The sequence below is a fragment of the Tachysurus fulvidraco genome, chromosome 9 (genome assembly GCF_022655615.1).
Source record: "Tachysurus fulvidraco isolate hzauxx_2018 chromosome 9, HZAU_PFXX_2.0, whole genome shotgun sequence".
Lineage (NCBI taxonomy): Eukaryota > Metazoa > Chordata > Actinopteri > Siluriformes > Bagridae > Tachysurus > Tachysurus fulvidraco.
This window is the reverse complement of record NC_062526.1, coordinates 26,576,405-26,595,953: the sequence shown is the minus strand read 5'-3', so window position 1 is coordinate 26,595,953 and position 19,549 is coordinate 26,576,405. Positions and strand designations below refer to the sequence as shown.

Genomic DNA, 19,549 nt, shown 5'->3' with positions numbered 1-19,549 from the left:
CAAGACAGTGTGTGTTACCTGGAGGAAATGGATGTGATCATGTGTGTGTGAAAGCTTCTCCATCTCAGTGACTCTCCTCTGAAGATCATCAATCTCCTGCTCCAGTTGCTCCAGGAGTCGTTCAGCTCGACTCAGTTCAGCCTTCTCCTGAGCTCTGATCATCTCCGTCACCTCCGAGCGCTTTTTCTCCATGAAGCTGATCAGCTCAGTAAAGATCCTCTCATTGTCCTCCACTGCTGTCTGTGCACTGAGCTGTTAGGAGACACACAACACATGAAGGTCCATTTAAAGCTCATCTCTCATTCTCTCTCTTACTGGGACTCTAAATGTCTCCATGTTGTCCATGTTGTGTGTGTTTCTAGGAGCAGCTCTGTCTCTGCTCACTGCTCACCTTTATAGTGTTCACAGCCTGTTTCAGCTCCTGCACCTTCTTCTGCTTCTCCTGGAGTCTCTGCTGGAATTTCAGCTGCTCCTCCTGTAGCTCATTCTGAGGAAAAATAAAAGACATTTCACTGTTTATAAACTTTACGAGCAGTTTATACAGAGTGTATGAGCTCAGTGTTTGAACACTAGCTGCACAGAAAGGGTTAAAGTTCACTCGGGTTCTACGGAGCACCTTATTAAATAGAACACTGGATGTTGGCTGTTACAAAGTTCATTGTTAAACACGGAAATATATTTTAGAATTTAATGAATATACTTGGGTTCCTTTGGGTTACATCACAATTAACAACAAAAGATGTATCGATTTTTTTCTTTTTTAATAATAAAATATCCAAAGCTTGAAAGTTTAATATGAACCCTAAGTTGTAGCTTCTGCTTGGAAACCTTCAGCCACTTTACATTAGAAATATAAATTGTATGAACTGACTGAATAGATGAGACTTGTATTTCTCACCTCTTTCTCACTTCTGTAAGCTTTAACTGAGACGGTGTCGTGGCTTTTATGTTCATCCGTCATACACAGATAACAGATGAAGCTTTGGTCAGAACGACAGAAGATCTCCAGCACTTTATCATGTTCAGAGCAGATCTTCTCTTGTAGATTTCCAGAAGCTACGACTAACTTGTGCTTTTTCCATGAAGGAACTTGATAGTGAGGTTTGAGATGAGTTTCACAAAACGAAGCCACACACACCAGACAGGACTTGACGGCTTTGTGTTTTCTCCCGGTGCAGAAATCACACTCCACATCTCCAGGTCCAGCGTAACAGTGATCAGGAGAAGCAGCTTGAACTTCAGTCTTCTTCTTCAGTTTCTCCACCACTTCAGCCAGCATGTTGTTTCTGCGTAGAACAGGCCTTGGTGTGAAAGTGTCTCTGCACTGAGGACAGCTGTAGACGTCCTTCTGATCCTCCTGATCCCAGCAGCCATTAATACACACCTTACAGAAACTGTGACCACAGGAGAGAGTCACCGGATCCTTCAGGAGATCCAGACACACTGAACAGATGAACTGATCCACTGAAAGCTGATCTACTGAAATACTCGCCTCAGCCATTTTTCTGAACGCAAAGCAGCACGCTGAGTTTTTGTTGAAATGAACTTCCTGGTTCTGTGTGTGTATGAGAGAGAGAGAGAGAGAGAGAGAGAGAGAGAGAGACAGCGAGAGGGAGGGAGGGGAGGAGCAGCACAAGGACATAGAGCTTATAAACGCCCCTTTTTTTAACTGTTTCTTCTCCCTCTAACCCCCTTCTATCATACACACTGTGTCAGAGAAATCTGCTTTTGGAAGTTGAACGTAGGCTGATGATATGTTTTGAGCGTAAAGTGAATATTTAATATGTTTTCCTGGAACTTACTTACTTCAATGCATTTTAAAATGAATATTAATTTAACTCTCCTATTTTCCTCCTATGCAAATTAGGAGCGTCGAGTCAACTTGATCTTGTCTGTTTTGACTGCTTATAAAAAATGAAGTATATATGAATGCCATTTTTTTCATCTTTTTATTCTAACTTGTTTACAACATATTAACATATATTTTGAATATTTTGGTATAATAAACCTTATTTATATACAGAAATGCCTGATTTTGTAGTTAAAAACACAGAAATTTTGAATTCTTTTCACTATAGAGGCACAAAAGTTGATGCACAATTACAGGCTGGTATTTTTCAAAGGCAGGAGATTTTGACCATTTTTAATGTCAGCAAATAATAAAACCTGTTTTTTTTTCCAGGCCAAATTGACTTAAATGCTTATAAATAAAAAATGCTTCAATGATCACCATTCTGTGTGTAATATCTATTTTGCCCACCTGATGTCATCTGATCAACCAACAATAGGCTACACACAAGTGTGAAATATTTACAAATGAGTAGCTTTTGTTTTGTCTGGAGGCCTAATGAATTGCAATGCTCAATGCTTGTGTGTGTGTGTGTGTGTGTGTGTGTGTGTGTGTGTGTGTGTGTGTGTGTGTGTGTGTGTGTGTGTGTGTGTGTGTGTGTGTGTTTTGGGTGCGTGTGTTAGTGAACATTTTATGTGGGCATTTTTGTGTCTGTATGTATGTTCATTGCGCTGAAAATGACCCTGGAGGATCCAAAACGCATATTATATACTGGTCTGAACACATAGTTCAACGAAAATATACAAAATTAATTTTACTTGCAAAGTTCATAGTTTGGAACAATCCTGGTAAATTTCAGGCAAATATGTGGAAGAAAACCCAAGTTATGACACTTTAAACGTTTCTAAACCTTCCAGCAGGGTCAGATAGATCCGAGGAAAATATAATTCAATATTCAATTCAAGTTTATTTGTATAGCGCTTTTTACAATAGACATTGTCTCAAAGCATCTTTACAGAACATAAACATAGAGCAGAAAAAGAATTAACAGAATAAAAAATTCAAGATTATTATTAGATATATATAGTTCACAATCTGTATGTATTTATCCCCCTATGAGCAAGTCTGAGGTGACTCAGGCAGCAGTGGCAAGGAAAAACTGCCTTAAATTGGTAAAGGAAGAAACCTTGAGAGGAACCGGACTCAAGGGGGACCTCATCCTCATATGGGTGACACTGGGGGTGTGATTGTAATATACAGTCAGTTAAATGTTGTATTGGTGTAAGGATCATGGACTTCTGATCTCCTTAGTATCACAGAGTCCAACTGGTGATGTCTCAGGATTCTTAGAGTCGGCCTCGGCTCAGTGGACGTCCAAAGGCTTCGTCCCACAGAAGACGTCGGGAGCTGGTATAATGTCTGGATGCCTCGGGATGGGTACAAAGAGAGAAGCAGTGGAAATGGATTAACATATCTGCTGTTCATAAAAATGTGCAGGTCTGATGTACTGGTGCATGATATTATGGGATGTATTATGTGTACGCCTGACTAAAGAGATGAGTTGAGTTTTTAAAATATAAGGGTTAAGTAATGAGTAATAAAATGGAATGACATGGAAAAAATACTGAACACGTAAAGAAAGGGAAATGCAAAAAGACATGGAAAGCCAAGACACCAGCTGAAATCCTGGTTCAATCCCAACTGACTATAAAAAATTGTCTTATTACCAAGGTATCACACAAGAAGCATCTCATGATGGGGAAAAGTAAAGAGATCTCTCAAGACTTTCGCAATCTTATTGTTTCAAAACATAAAGATGGCATTGGTTACAGAAGGATTTCTAAATATCTAAATGTTCCGGTGAGCATTAATGGGGCCATAATCCGGAAGTGAAAAGAGCTTCATCTCACCATAGACCGCCCATGACCAGGTGATCCTCACAAGATTTCTCACAGAGGTGTGAAAAGAATTATCAGAAGAGTTGTGATATGATACATTATCAGCACACATGATAGTAGGTAGCTACATGCTAAGGCTAACTTTTTTCTGTGTTAACGATACAATAACGTTATGTACTTTATCGATTACAACCTCCGTTTATACAGATTACATGGAGCCGCACGTACACGTTTTATTCACCGCGTTTGGATGCCGATGTAGGTCCGCAAAGCCATGAGCATTAACACTAAAGCAACATCCGCCATTGTTGTTGTGTTTGTGTTTGCCGCTGCTGCGCTAACGTTGCTGGGACACGTGACACATATACAGAGACGTCACACTCGGCGCTGTGATGGCTCTCTAGCCGGTGGAAAGGCAAACCGGTTCTTAGAAGGTTCGCCAGTGGAACCAACTTTTGAACCAGCACTAGCGCTAGCTCTGAACCAGCACCCGGTTCTTTCCGGTGGAAGAGAGGGACAAGTGCCAAGGACCACTCGTGGAGAGCTTCAGAAAGACCTGGAATTAGGAGGTACAATTATTTACCAAAGGAAAAAGTAGTCTGTGAAGTTTGGAGTGGGAACATCATGGTGTGGGGCTGTTTTTCAGGATACGGCACTGGCAAACTAAATGGAAAAATGTACATGCTTGATAAAAATCTGCTGCCATCTACCAGGATGCAGAAGAAACCAAGGTAGACATTACAGCAAGACAACTGTCGGAACCCGGTCGGAGGTGGAATGGAGACAGACCCGTACGCAGGATAGCTTCAAATGCAAGGGGTTTAATACATGAGGAAGACAAACATAAACCACACTACACAGGGAACTAACATTATTATTAATGAAGCCGCGCTGCCTAAGGCAATGTGGCTCACATATATACAGATAGGGACAATCACACACAATGGGGAACAGGTGTGATGACCGGGAGGAGCAGACGTGGACGGGGCAATCACGTGACACAAACAAACACAAACGCACATGGCCATAAGTCTGCGCTGATCCCTGACAACAACAATCCTAAGAAACCTCTCAATTGGTTCCAGAAAAAGAAAATTAAGCTACTACGTAGAACAGATTTGCCAATAACCGGATTGAATCCAATAGAAAAAGATGGAAATGAATTGGAAAAGGAAAGAACTAGAACTCAGAGTTCATAGAAGTGGCCCAAGGAACCTTCAAGATGTAAAGAGTGTTTGTGTGGAAGAATGGGCCAGAATCATACCCGAGTAATACATGTGACTAGTTTCTCCATACAGGAGCCGTGTTTATTCCATTTTATTACACATAACTTAATTTCTGAACTTAATTGTATTGTTGTCTTTGTATCTCTGGATTATTTGGGTTGTTACTGACATCTGGTGAAATTTTCATGTCAACAGCAGCTTTAGAAATATATTTACTGAGAAAAATGGTGACAGGTTCGATATTTATTTTACCCGCTGAACATAAGTAAAACAATGGAAACTTTAGAATGAATTAGTCGTGATGTTACTTAGTGTATATTCCTCATTGTATATTGGTCTATGACAAATGACTACAGAATATTTTACAGATATTTGTGCTTATACTGGGGGCACGATGGCTTAGAGGTTAGCATGTTCGCCTCACACCTCCAGGGTTGGGCGTTCGAATCCCGCCTCCGCCTTGTGTGTGTGGAGTTTGCATGTTCTCCCCACCCCGTGCCTCGGGGGTTTCCTCCGGGTACTCCGGTTTCCTCCCCCGGTCCAAAGACATGCATGGTAGGCTGATTGGCATCTCTGGAAAATTGTCCGTAGTGTGTGAGTGTGTGTGTGAATGAGAGTGTGTGTGTGCCCTGTGATGGGTTGGCACTCCGTCCAGGGTGTATCCTGCCTCGATGCCCGATGACGCCTGAGATAGGCACAGGCTCCCCGTGACCAGAGAAGTTCGGATGAGCGGTAAAAAAAAATGAATGAATGAATGAATTATAAATAGAACTGAAGTTCATGGAGCCAAATAAGCAGATTTTAGGTCTGAGGTCCCGTCACTTTAATAAACACACCAAACTCGAACCGTGAATACTGATGAAGCTATTAAAAGTCTGATGATTTCTGTGTCACAGTTCATTAAATTCAGCTTGTGAACTTGCTGTTGTGAAGCTGATGTCAGCTGCTGAGCATCTCTGTGTTTCTGGAGCTCTGTGAAAGCTCAGCATCTCTGAGAGCGAAACCGTAACACAGATGAATAGATTTTAATACAGATTTCTGATTCTTATTGATGTTTAATTCTAATAAAGATTGATCCTAATTCTATCTGATTGTAATTTGGATTCTTGCTGATTGATTCTGACCGTTCACACACCAGTACTAAATGTACCAATACTGCCCTCTGCTGGTTATGACACACTGGTGCATGAATATCTAATCAGAAGTCTAATCAAGTCTAATATCTAATATATTTTTTTTAATTATACATACATTATACATACATACATATACAATTAAATATACAATAAAAATACAAAAAATAACACACCACATTCCTTGAAGTGAGCTCACCAAACCAGACAGGACCTGTGTCTCCCTGCTGTAACAGAATAAACAGGACACAAATAACAGATGAAGCTTCCAGCGGCTTGTCTGAGTCTGGTTCCTCTTACGGTTCCTCCATTTTGTCATCTCGGTGACTTTGTGTTCATCACTCTCACCTCTGGATGGTTCATTATCAAACCACTACATTTATTCTGTATATAAATTTATCTTATAAATACATCTTATAACTGCTTTGTGACCAAAAATGTAAATTTAATCTACAATTTTAATTACAATAATATTTTTATTGTAAATTGGTTGTCTCTTTTACAGGAAAGTTAATTGCTGTAATATTTTACTGTGATACTCTAAAGTCTCCCAAAAGAAAATCTGTGCAGATGTAGAATAAGATGAAACCAGCTCTTAATCCTGAGATTAAGAATTAAGGAATCCCACCAACAAAAAAAACAAACTGATAAATGTAAAGAATAAGGTAAAAAAAAGTCTTAATCATGCTTATATTCTGTCCTGTGATTCACCAGACCACAAATTTACCTCAGCACTCAATCTACTACTTTTTTCTAATTTCATATAAAGGAAGTAGAACAAATCTAATCTAATCCGATTATCTAATAGCACTGCGGCTAAAACTTAAAAAACATCACATAATCTTCAGCTTTGTGAGTCAGTCTTCCTGCACCTTCACAATATGCTCCACCTTAAATGGTGGAGCTAATGTTTTCTTCCCTCTAAAACTTTTCTAGCCTTTTTTTTCTTAAAAAACATCAATCAATCAATCAATCAATCAATCAATCAATCAATCAATCAATCAATAAACCAGCCATACAATTAAAGCCACTGACAGATGACATGAATAACAATAACTGTCTTGTTACAGGAGTGACTTACGTTACGCAGCAATTTAGCAGTCCGTGTGATGGAAGTAGAAAAATCCGAATGTACTGTAAGCACCTTAAGGACCAAATTATGTCTAATTATGACCGGATCAAAGCATCTCCAAAGCTACACGTCTTTTCAGGGTGTTTCAGGTATGCAGTATACCTACCAAGAGGATGGTCTAAGGATGAGCCGATCCCACAGAATTGCACAAATTGCTAAAAAAAGTGAACGTTGGCTCTGATAGAAAGGAGTCTGATCACACAGAGCACTCAAAGCCCCAACAATGAACATCAGACCTGGAGCAATGGATGAAGGAGGACTGGTCTGAAGAATCATGCTTTCTTTTACATCTTTGCACCTGGATGCACTATATGAAGAAGGTGGCAGATGCTCCGGGCAACGTTCTGCTCGAACCCTTCAACCCCGATATTCACACGAAAGTTACTTTGACACGTACAGTACCAACCACCTAAACATTGCTGCAGATGAAGTAGACTCTTCAGGTGTTCCTTAATGGCAGTGTCGTCTTATAGCAACAAAGAAATCGTTTAGAAACGTTTCTACATTTAGCAGACACCCTTATCCAGAGTGACTTACAACTGAGGGTTAAGGGCCTTGCTCAGGGGCCCAGCAGTGGCAGCTAGGTGGACCTGGGGTTCGAACCCATGACCTTCCGATCAGTAGCCCAACACCTTAACCACTGAGCTACCACATCCCATTTCTCTCTAATCGAGCATCTGTCGGACGTTCTCGACAAACGAGCCTGATCCATGGAGATCCCACCTCAGAAATGTACAAAACTTAAAGGATCTACTGCTAACGTCTTGGTGTCAGATACCAAACACACCTTCAGAGGTCTTGTGGAGTCAGTGGGTCAGTGCTGTTTTTGTGGCACTACATGGGCCTACACAATATTAGGCAGATGATGTTAATGCTATGGCTGAACAATGTGACAATAAATATAAACAGTTTAAAATGCAGCACAGACACGTTATTTTGCATCACAAAACCTGACAGTTGTTCCAGAATCCCAAATCCAGAACCCAGCGTATAGAGGCTGAGTGAATGTGGTGTGGACTCTGTGGAGGAGCTTCATGGTGTCAGAGACGCTGTAGAAGGACAGAGTTCCTGCACTGTGATCCACATACACTCCTATTCTGGTGCATGATGGCATGATATCAAGTACAGTCTCCAAATTATTGTGCCAGAAAGATAGAGAAGGAGATGAACACATCAGACTCCAGGACTGATTGTTGCGTCCAAACAGGCAATCATTACCCCACCCCTTCCTGTTGATTTCTTTATATGATACCGAAACAAACACCTTATCCACAGTACTCAACTCCACCTCCCAGTAACAGCGTCCACACACGCTCTCTTTACTCAACACCTGAGCGTTAGACTCGAATCTATCTGGATGATTAGAGACTCTCTGGTCTTTCTCATTACGTTTCACCACTCTGTTCTTTTCAGATAGTAAAAGGGAATGGTGTGCTGTATTGGGGTCCAATGTCAGTGAACAGAAATCTGAAAAAAAAAAAATATATATATATAAAAATATAACTGTATGAATGTAATTCATATTTCCAGTGCATTTTAAGGCTTAGTCACCAAACACAATACTACTACTACTACTACTACTACTACTACTACTACTACTACTAATAATAATAATAATAATAATAATAATAATTGTTATTATAGTTATCAATTATTATTATTACTATTATTAATATTCTTCTTCTTCTTCTTCTTCTTCTTCTTCTTCTTCTTATTATTATTATTATTATTATTATCTTAATAATAAATAGTAATTAATCATAATTTGTGTGTGTGTGTGTGTGTGTGTGTGTGTGTGTGTGTGTGTGTGTGTGTGTGTGTGTGTGTGTGTGTGTGTGTGTTTTACACTTACACTGAAGCAAATCCTCTCTAGTCGGTGAAGGTAAGATCATCTGCACTACCCCAGCTTTGCAAACACATAAGCACAAAAATTGTTGCTTCTATTTATTGGTTAAGCTTGATCACGTGTAAGTGTGTATGTTTACAGCCCAGTTTACAAACTAAAGTGTAAAACACATTAATAATATTTTGCTGTTGAACCAGTTGTTACAGTAGTCAGTTATACCCTTTTGACCACCGTGAACACTTTTTCCTGCTGTCGCTGCACTGTAATTGTTACTGTAAGAGTAACGAGTGTAATGTAGTGATGATTAGAGTGAAACGGCAGCAGGACAACGATGCAGGTCAAATTTTTCTTACCATATTCAGGGATTTTTATGAAATCCTCTTCACAGAATCCTTCAAGTCGCTTTTTCATATCAGATAGAGATTTCAGAACGCTGTGAAACGAGGGATGTTGAATGACAGTGATGCCGGGTGAGTCCTCACATGCAGAAGCAGCACTAAGAGACTGGAAACTCTATAGAGACAAAGAAAAAACATGGAGACGAGAAACATTTAGACATTAACTTCTGCTACCAGAATGCAACACATCTTAAATTGTTTCGGAGATACAGCTAATTTTGTTGAAAGTATAGTGTGTGTTACCTGGAGGAAATGGATGTGATCATGTGTGTGTGAAAGCTTCTCCATCTCAGTGACTCTCCTCTGAAGATCATTAATCTCCTGCTCCAGTTGCTCCAGGAGTCGTTCAGCTCGACTCAGTTCAGCCTTCTCCTGAGCTCTGATCATCTCCATCACCTCCGAGCGCTTTTTCTCCATGAAGCTGATCAGCTCAGTAAAGATCCTCTCATTGTCCTCCACTGCTGTCTGTGCACTGAGCTGTTAGGAGACACACAACACACACACCATTTAAATGGACATGTTAATGCTATAACTTTGAGGAACCTTTAGTATAAACACATATTTATTAACATACACACAAATATGTTGGAAGATGTTATAGAGCAGTCATGTGTCTGTCTTGATACATGATTGTGAAGGAAAGTGATGGTTTGGCCCTGAATGTCGTCTATTTGTAATATTAATGGTGGTAGCAATATGCAGGACGGACACACGAGCCTCATGAAGACAACTCGCATTAGAAATTGGCCGATGATACGGATAGAATCTCTTTGTCTCATAACAAAACTAAATAATTTTGTCTTTGTCTGTCTAATTGATTTAACGTGTTATAACATGGATTAAATTACATGACAGATTAATCTTCTTCAGCATGGGCCCGAGTTTTCTTTTTTTTTGTGATCGATATTTTTTTATTATTATTTACTTATTGCAAAATATCAAACTATATACAACAGATGCCATGATTAAGAAATAGTATTGTACAACAGTATGTAATAGGATAAGACCAAAGCCCTTATAGTCGATTAAATTGTTATCAGCGTTTCAATTTGTCCAGTAAAATTTCAGCCATTTCTTCCCAGCTTCCGATAGTTCGATCCTTTGCACCATTGAGTTTGGCAGTGGTACGTTCTAACAGAACAATGTCTCTGAAGAAAGATAGCCAGGTGAAGTTTGTAGATATGGATGTTTTAAACCACAGTTTCAGAATAGTCTTTTTAGCAGCCGTACTGGCCGCCAAGAGGATCCTTTTTTGACCAGTATTTAGTTTAAGAGTCGAGTCATCTAGTAACAGAAGAGGTAGTGGATCCTTGGGTATGTCCATATACAAAATGTCAGAGAGAGTGGAGGATACATAAGTCCATAAGGAAAGTATTCTAGGACATTCCCAGAACATATGCATATATGAACCTATTATAGAGTTATTACAAATATGACAATAGGGATCGGATCTAAACCTCATCTTGTACAATGCATTTTCCCCAACATCTTCCTCATCTTCCCCAACACATACATTTTTGATCGTGATGTAAGGAGGTAGAGTGTGTGTGCCCTGTGATGGGTTGGCACTCCGTCCAGGGTGTATCCTGCCTCGATGCCCGATGACGCCTGAGATAGGCCCAGGCTCCCTGTGACCCGAGAAGTTCGGATAAGCGGTAGAAAATGAATGAATGAAAGCAAGGAGGTATTGAATGTCGCTTATACCCGGTTAGGAGGGGGTATGGAAGAAGGCTTAGGGTCACAGGGGAGTGATCTGAGAGAAGAAGAGGTAATATATCGGTGCTGTCAATAAATGGGATATAAGCAGGCCATACCAGCAGATAATCAATACGAGAAAAGGTTTTGTGGCATGCTGAGAAAAAAGTGAAATCTTTGACTTTGTCATTTTTCAGTCGCCATTGTCAGGGTTTTTGCCATTGTCAGCCATAGGCAGCGCAGCTTCATTAATAATAATGTAGTGCCCCGTGTAGTGTGGATTATGTTTGTCTTCCTTATGTAATAAACCCCTTTTCATTTGAAGCTATCTTGCGTATGGGTCTGTCTCCAATCCTCCTGCTTCTGGGGTCTGACAGAATGAAGCCGCCGCATCGACCTAGCAGACCCAGCAAGATAGCTTCCAGCTCGGACGGGCCTTTTTTCTCCCTTTCCCCCCTGGACTGTTCCGCCAGTCCTTCTGGCCCTTTTTTCCGGTGACATCGCTCCGCATTTGTCCGGTGAGGGATGCCGCTCCGTTTCCGGGTCAACGTTGTCTCACTAATTTTGCGGAGGATGTCACCATCCTAGGGAGGTCCCTTTTTTTTTTTGGTGACCTGCGGCATCGCGCCGCATCTCTCCGGTGAAGGACGCCGCTCCGTTTTCGGTTTCTCAGAGGAGGACGTCGCTTCACTATTTCCGCGGGGGATGCTGCAGGCCTGAGGTGGGGGCTCTTTCCCGCCCTCCCGCCCTTTTTTCCAGCTCGTAGAAGCGAGGGTTTGGCCGCTGTGCGTCGGGGGATGCTGCTCGGGCCTTCAGCTCGGCTGTGGACTTCGCTCGGCCCTTCAGCTCGGCTGTGGACGTCGCTTGGCCCTCTCTGGCTGCGCCGCCATGTGCCCTGCTCCCCCCACCTGCCTCGCCGTGTGCCTTGGCTCCCCTCGCCTACCTCTCCGTGGTCCTTGCTCCCCCCACTGTCCTCACCGCTATCCTTGCTCCCCTCACTTGCCAAACGCCGTGGACCTCACCCCCTCCCAAACTTGTCGGGTTTTGACGCTTTGGGAGCAGTATCTTGGGGGTGGGTGGGTGGCTGGGGGGGTTCTGTCAGGAATCAGTGTGGATCTGTCAGGGATCCGTGCAGATTTTTGGCCATGTGCGTTTGTGTTTGTTTGTGTCACGTGATTGCCCCGCCTACTCCTACTCCCCGCCTTCGTCTACTCCTCCCGGTCATCACACCTGTTCCCCATTGTGTGTGATTGTCCCTTTCCCTATATATGTGTTAGTAATAATGTTAGTGCCACGTGTAGTGTGGGTTATTTTTGTCTTCCTTATGTATTAAACCCCTTTCATTTGAAGCTATCCTACATACGGGTCTGTTTCCAATCCACCTCCGTCCTGGGCGCTGACAGCCATATGTCACATACACTAATTTGTTTTATAAACTGAGTCATGCACCGTATTGAAATCACCGTCTATTATAAAGTGATAGCCATTAAGGCTTAATATCATTTGTGTGAGTTGTTAATAAAATACATTGTCATATTCATTGGGGGCATAAACTGAGATAAAGGCGTATTTATTATTGGACCAAGTACCTAGCACACATGTAATATGGCCGTCCGTATCACTCTTAGTATGATGAATATGTAAAGTGAGATGACGGCTATAAGTATCATAACCCCCTTTGTTTTCTTAGTGGAGGAGGAAAAAGAGACTAATTTATAATGCCTGTTTTGAAATCTATTAACATCACCTGCTTTCAAATGAGATTCTTGTAACAATGCAACGGACGCCTTTTTAGATCTTAAATAATCTAAGCACTTTGTCCTTTTGATTGCACCATTTAGACCATTGACGTTCCAAGAAATTACTTTAAGAGTCATAGATCAAAAACAGCATTATGTACATTTTAAATGAAAAACAAAACCATGTGGACTTATGAAAACATATCATGGCATCTGGAACAGTAAATGAACAACAGTGAGAACAAAATGAAAAGGCAGTGAGCAGAGAGGGAGAACAAGCTCTCCTATCTGCCTGGAAATTAACATATGCGGGATACGTGGCCAGTATAACAGTTGATCACCCGAGCCCGGGGGTCACCTCGGCATCACAATTTATCCAAAACCTTCCTGACACAGCCGCCCCGTAGACAGTAATGCCATCTTTACCTTCGATATCACGGACTGGCTTCCATTAACGCTTCAGCTGGGGTGTTATTACGTGCCGACGGAGGGGTGGCGAGAGCCTGTTGTTGAGCGAGATACGTTCCTACCTCCGACAGCGTTTGAATGAGTGCGGTCGATCCCTGGTGCGTTACCTTTACTATGGAGGGGTAGATCATAAGGAGGAGATCCCTATCTGCATGAGCTTCTTCCTGCATAAGTCCATCTCTCGTCTTTAAGTGGCAGTCTGATTACTGTAATCCGGGTAGAAGTGAAGCAGGTTTCCTTTGTGTGAGATTTGCCCTGCGGCGCGAGCACCTTTAAGGATGGCGTTTCTATTCTTGGAACCATAGCAATTTAAAAATCAGTGTTAGCGGGCCCTTTCTTTTGCTCTCGTCAGTGTAAATTCGGTGCGCTCTTTCTATTTCAAACCTGCCTTTTGAAGAGCCGGAATCCATATCGGCAACTGAGCTTGTAGATAACCGACAGGATCGCTTCCTTCTTCGCCCCCTTTTTGTCCGACAAGACGCAGATCGCTCTGTCGGCTCTTATCCTCCAGTCTCGCCATCTTGTCTTGTAGCGTAACCACGGCCTGTTTGACTTCGACCGAGTCTTGTTTCACTTTTCGTACCGCGGATTGAATGTTATCGAAATTGTTGCTGATCGCTCTCATCTCTTTTTCAGGAGGCCCGATTATTTCCGCCATCGGTTGAATCTCCTCCCTGAAAATTTCTCGAAGCACGCCGAACTGTAGCGTTAGCTCGCCAGCCACCATATTGCTCAGGTTCTCAGCATCCGGATCTTTCATCCGTTTCTTCTCCGGGGAGGATAGTAAAAGTTGGCGTTTGGCCATTGCCCTTTAAAGGTTAAACACTGGAGGTAAAGGCGTTAGCTTTGTGTCAAGATTGTAGCGTTGCCGGATGGTTTAATAACGCCGAAGAGAGGAGCTCCAAACTCAAGCGGCCATCTCTGTCAACAGGTCACGTCCCTGGGGGCCCAAGTTTTCTTTTCCAAAGCCTCCAGTAATGCAACAGTCTTCCAAACACTCTTTAGTAATTTGTTAAGTTACACCTTTGTTAATTATATTATTTCCTCACCACCCATTCTCTCTCTCTCTCTCTCTCTGTCTCTCTCTCTCTCTCTCTACTACTACTACTACTAAAAGATGGAGAAAAAGTCATGCGATTATAAAGACAGATGTCTATGTGTAGTATTTTTTCCTTTAGATCTGTTTATACTTTCTCTAGTCACCTTAAATTTGTTCGCAGTCTGTTTCAGCTCCTGCACCTTCTTCTTCTTCTCCTGGATTCTCTGCTGGGATTTTATCTGCTCCTCCTTTAACTCACTCTGTGAACAAATAAGATACTTTTCACTTTTTTATATATTATGAAGTCTGGATATGAAATTACGAATTAACAAATCAGAAAACACAACGGCATTTCAGACAAGCCAGAAAAGGTATGTAAAGTCTGCGAATGGAAGTCTTAATGCTGCTTTCTTTGACAGTAAGCTTTAGCTCATACTCATTCTTTGGTATCTTGTTTCTCATTTTCTTCTTGACAATACACCATAGATTCTCTATGGGGTTCAGGTCTGGTGAGTTTGACACCATGGTCATTTAACCAACTTTTGATTAGATTAGATTAGATTCAACTTTATTGTCATTACACATGTACAAGTAGAAGGCAACGAAATGCAGTGGTGCTTTGCATTTGGTGCTTTTGGCAGTGTGGACAAGTGCCAAATCCTGCTGGAATATGAAATCAGCATCTTTAAAAAACTGGTGTGCTCTAAAATATCTTGGTAAACTTGCTTTCATCTGAAAAGAGGACTTTGGATCACTTCTTCTCTTTCTCAAGATGCCTCTGACGTTGTCTGTGGTTCAGGGGTGGCTTAACAAGAGGATTATACGACAACTGTAGCCAAAATTCATGGACACGTCTGTGTGTGGTGGCTCTTGATGCCTTGACCCCAGCTTCAGTCCATTCCTTGTGAAGTTCACCCAAATTCTTGTATGGATTTTGCTGGACAAGCCTCTCAAGGCTGCGGTCCTCTCGGTTGGTTGTGAATCTTTTCCTTCCACACTTTTTCCTTCCACTTAACTTTCTATTAACATGCTTAGATACAGCACTCTGTGAACAGCTTGTAAGGTAATGAATGTTCGTGGCCTTGTGAAGGGTGTCAGTGATTGTCTTCTGGACAACTGTCAGGTCAGCCTAGTGCAGGGGACGGCAACCTTAAACACTCAAAGAGCCATTTGGACCCGTTTCGCACAGAAAAAAAACACAGGGAGCCACAAAACCCTTTTGACATCTAAAATGAAGATAACACTGCATATATTGTGTTTTACCTTTATGGATAGTATAGAAAAAACTGTAGTGTGTTGCATTTATGAAATCAATGATCTGCTACCGAGTAAACAAAATTTTATTTCTGCAGGCAAACAAAAATATTTTGAACATTTTGAACTAACCTTAACAAAAAAGATGCTGGGTTGAAGGCTACTTTCAAATAAAATGTTCAATGTATAATTGAGTCCTCTTCATATTCATGACCAGGGCTCTCAAGTTTTGAAGACAGGCAAGCGTGACATTTACAACCTCCCCCACAACCGCATTTTTTTTTTCATTGGTTGTAGCGTTAAATCTTACCCAGATAGTAGCTTCTTTCTTTCTTTTTTGATTGGCTGTCAGGCTCGACTAAGAACTGAGACGCGCTTGATTCCTGCTCGGTTCCATAGAGACAGCGGTGCGGACTGATACATTTTGGCGCTGCGGCTTATTAAATATATGATAAATAGTCAAAATATTTTTCTGCGTGAGAAATACGATGGTGTGGCGGGAGAGCGTGAGAAAAGACCGAAATGCGTGACTGTCAGTCTCAATGCGTGACACTTGACAGTCCTGCATGACATCAAAACTTTAACATGCCGGCTGCAGCAAACCAAAAATGTGCCTGCTTCTGTGTGTCGGATTTCGCAAGTTGGCAGTTATGACGCATATTTTGAGCAACAAAAAAATTAAACACGGTTTATTTTAATGTCACAAGAGCATCACAATCTTAGAATTTAGAATTACATTAAAAAAAAAACAACTAACTAATTAAAATAAAATAAATTTAAATTAAATACTTATTTTCCAAATCTACAGGGAGCCGCAGCAGAGGGATGAAAGAGCCACTTGCGGCTCCGGAGCCGCGGGTTGCCGACCCCTGGCCTAGTGACTGTCTTCCCCATGATTGTGTAGCCTAGTGAACCAAACTGAGAGACCATTTTGATGGCTCAGGAAACCTTTGCAGGTGATTAGCTGATTGACATGTCATCATATTCTAATTTTTGAGATTGGTGAATGTTGGGTTTTTGTTAAAGGTGAGACAAAATCATCACAATTAAAAGTACCCAAGATTTAGTTTTCTGCTACGTCTCTTTTAAAACCTCCAGATTTTTTCCACAAAAACTGCAAAAATTCAACATATTTTAATCCAGTAAGGACAATGGAGGACATTTTTATACATTCATAATCACATTAGTCAACTTTCACATAATCACATTAGTCAACTTTCTTCTGCCGCAGCCTGCTGTACTTCCTGTACATCTTGAGTGGCAGAAGTCTCGTCCAATCAGAAGTAAGACTTCTTTGAGATGTTGTGTTTTCTGGATTATTTTGTTTTCTGATTTGTTATTTTGTTTTGTTCAAATGTATTTTATTTTGCACTTCTCAGCCATTAGACATATTTTAAAAATATAATAACTTATGTTAGAGATTCTTGAGTTTTTTACTTAATGCTTTCATAATTTTCCTATTAATTGGACGACACGTTGATGTATACATCACACATAGTGTTGCCAACCACAGCAAAGAAAATCAAGTGATAATTTTGGTTCTTTATAGGAAAATAAGAGTCAGTAATAGATTTACTTCTCAAATACCACTATAGAATTGTGATTCCAGAACAAAATCTGTTGTTAAGTGAATGTTGTCGTTTTCATTGATGTCTTATGTCGGGACGATTCTACATTATATTAAACAGTTTGCATATCTTGACACACTGCATATTTATCTTTTCGACATATGCTTTTATCACTCGACATAAATTATAAAATCACAACCAGTGGTTGAAGGTAGACCGTGCCACGATTGGTCAGCGCCACGAGACCGTTGTCCGATTGGCTGGAGTAGACGGTGGGCGGAGTCTACCTATTTGAGGAATCTTGTGCACGTCTTTACGTTGGAAATGTTTTAAATAAACAATTGCACAGAACGCAATCCACAAATGAGCAGGAAGCCATTCACAAATAAATACAATTAAACATATATTTATAAATATTTTTTTATTTTCAAATCCCATTTTATTTATTTGTGAATTTCATTTCTTTTTGTGAAATTTGTAACATATATTTACGGTTTGCTTATTGTGCGTTTATTGATTTCAAAAATATTTGTGAACCTCTTCATATTTATTTGTGGATCATAGTATATTTATTCAGAATAATAAAACAATTCTGATCCCACAGGCGGCAAACGATCGGAAAGGCAGAAAGAGAAAGCAGTAATAGCATAAGTAATAACAGGAAGTAATAGAAGGAAAACGGAATACAGGAAACAAGTCGAGACCTCGCACAGGTATGAAGTTCAAGCGTGGTTTTATGTGAACGGGAGATGAGGAACAGGTGGCGGTGTAATCAGGAGGAGAGGTGGCTGATGGGAAATGTAGTCCGGAAGCGCGCTAGTACTTGCTCATTGTAGTTGCTCATGACAGTGAATAACAAATCCACAACCCTGTGAATTGTTTATACATTATATAATAATAAAAATAACAATGCAGTTCTGACCTGTTTCTGGTTTCTTTCCGTTGCGGTCGAAACTGTATCGTGGTCTTTATGTTCGTCCATTGTGCACAAAACACAGATGCATCTTTGGTCAGTACGACAGTAAATCTCAACCAGTTTATTATGATGAGAGCAGATTTTCGCTTGCATATTTCCAGAGGTTTCAATTAACTCATGCTTTAAGAAAGCAGGAACTTCATAATGTGGTTTCAGATGGGTTATACAAAACGAAGCCACACACATCAGACAGGACTTGACAGCTTTGTGTTTTCTCCCGGTGCAGAAATCACACTCCACATCTCCAGGTCCAGTGTAACAGTGATCAGGAGAAGCAGCTTGAACTTCAGTCTTCTTCTTCAGTTTCTCCACCACTTCAGCCAGCATGTTGTTTCTGCGTAGAACAGGCCTTGGTGTGAAAGTGTCTCTGCACTGAGGACAGCTGTAGACGTCCTTCTGATCCTCCTGATCCCAGCAGTCATTAATACACACCTTACAGAAACTGTGACCACAGGAGAGAGCCACCGGATCCTTCAGGAGATCCAGACACACTGAACAGATGAACTGATCCACTGAAAGCTGATCTACTGAAATACTCGCCTCAGCCATTTTTCTGAACTTAGATGTAAGAGTGTCGTTCACAGTTAGCTCTGAACTAAGTGCTTGTTTTGTATTGTGATATGTAGAGCATGGGTGGAGCTTGACATGGGTGGAGATTAAAACAAAACCGGTCTCAACTGCCATCGATCCCAAACATTTTGGTTGGGAGTGTAAATATGGCACAGCCCAAAAAAATGCAAACCAGTTGGAATATTTACATTTACATTTATGGCATTTGGCAGACGCCCTTTATCCAGAGTTATGTACAAAAGTGCTTCTAAGTCTCTATCATCGACTACATTAACTCGGGTTCACTAGTTTACAGACTTAAGATACCATGAGACTAAAACCCTGTTCAAAGCATTAGTGTTTTGAATCTGATGTGTGCAGCTACCAATATTTGCATGGAAAATATTTGCATGCAAAGAAAAACATAGAAATTACTGGCAATAATGATGATAATGATGACTAAACCAGAATGTGAATAAACTACGGGGTTATGGTTCCATGTGTCACCTTGTCTAAGGTTTAGAAATAATTAAAATGGTTTGTTAATTTTTTGCTAATATACAGCGAGTATGAAACCGCTGGTGAGATGAAATTTTCACCAGATTTCGTTCACAACCAAAGTAATCCAGAGATACAAAGAAAACAAAACATATTTATCTCTGGATTACTTGGGTTGTGAACGAAATCTTGTGAAAATTTCCTGTTAGGCCCAAAGCTCACCTACAGACAAAAATCTTCCACAAAAGACGATTAAAGTCCAAATTTTGTTATTTAAATTTGATTTATCTCCTCTTAACACGCTCTTTTAAAAAAGTCCTTTTAGACAGGATTCTTTGGAT

At 40.8% G+C, this 19,549-nt stretch overlaps 2 protein-coding genes across 2 annotated transcripts in view; both read right to left on the bottom strand.

Moving 5' to 3' along the window:
• The window catches only part of LOC113658611 (tripartite motif-containing protein 16-like), a 2,973-nt gene extending 1,419 nt beyond the window's left edge, over positions 1-1,554 (bottom strand). The window contains exons 1-3 of the mRNA XM_047818408.1: positions 899-1,554; positions 392-487; positions 19-252 (exon numbers count right to left, since the gene is read on the bottom strand). Of these exons, the coding sequence (XP_047674364.1) occupies positions 19-252; positions 392-487; positions 899-1,501 (933 nt within the window). The 5' untranslated portion in view covers positions 1,502-1,554. The remainder of the gene's footprint in view (positions 1-18; positions 253-391; positions 488-898) is intronic.
• Positions 1,555-6,135: 4,581 nt separating this feature from the next.
• Positions 6,136-18,778, bottom strand: LOC113658640 (E3 ubiquitin/ISG15 ligase TRIM25-like). The gene is made up of 6 exons (XM_027171181.2): positions 18,108-18,778; positions 14,528-14,623; positions 9,666-9,899; positions 9,378-9,537; positions 9,031-9,084; positions 6,136-8,645 (listed from the first exon to the last, which is right to left on the bottom strand). Exons 1-6 carry the CDS (start codon positions 18,708-18,710, stop codon positions 8,110-8,112), a joined length of 1,683 nt encoding a protein of 560 aa, XP_027026982.1. The 5' UTR covers positions 18,711-18,778; the 3' UTR covers positions 6,136-8,109.
• Between the last annotated feature and the right edge of the window lie 771 nt (positions 18,779-19,549).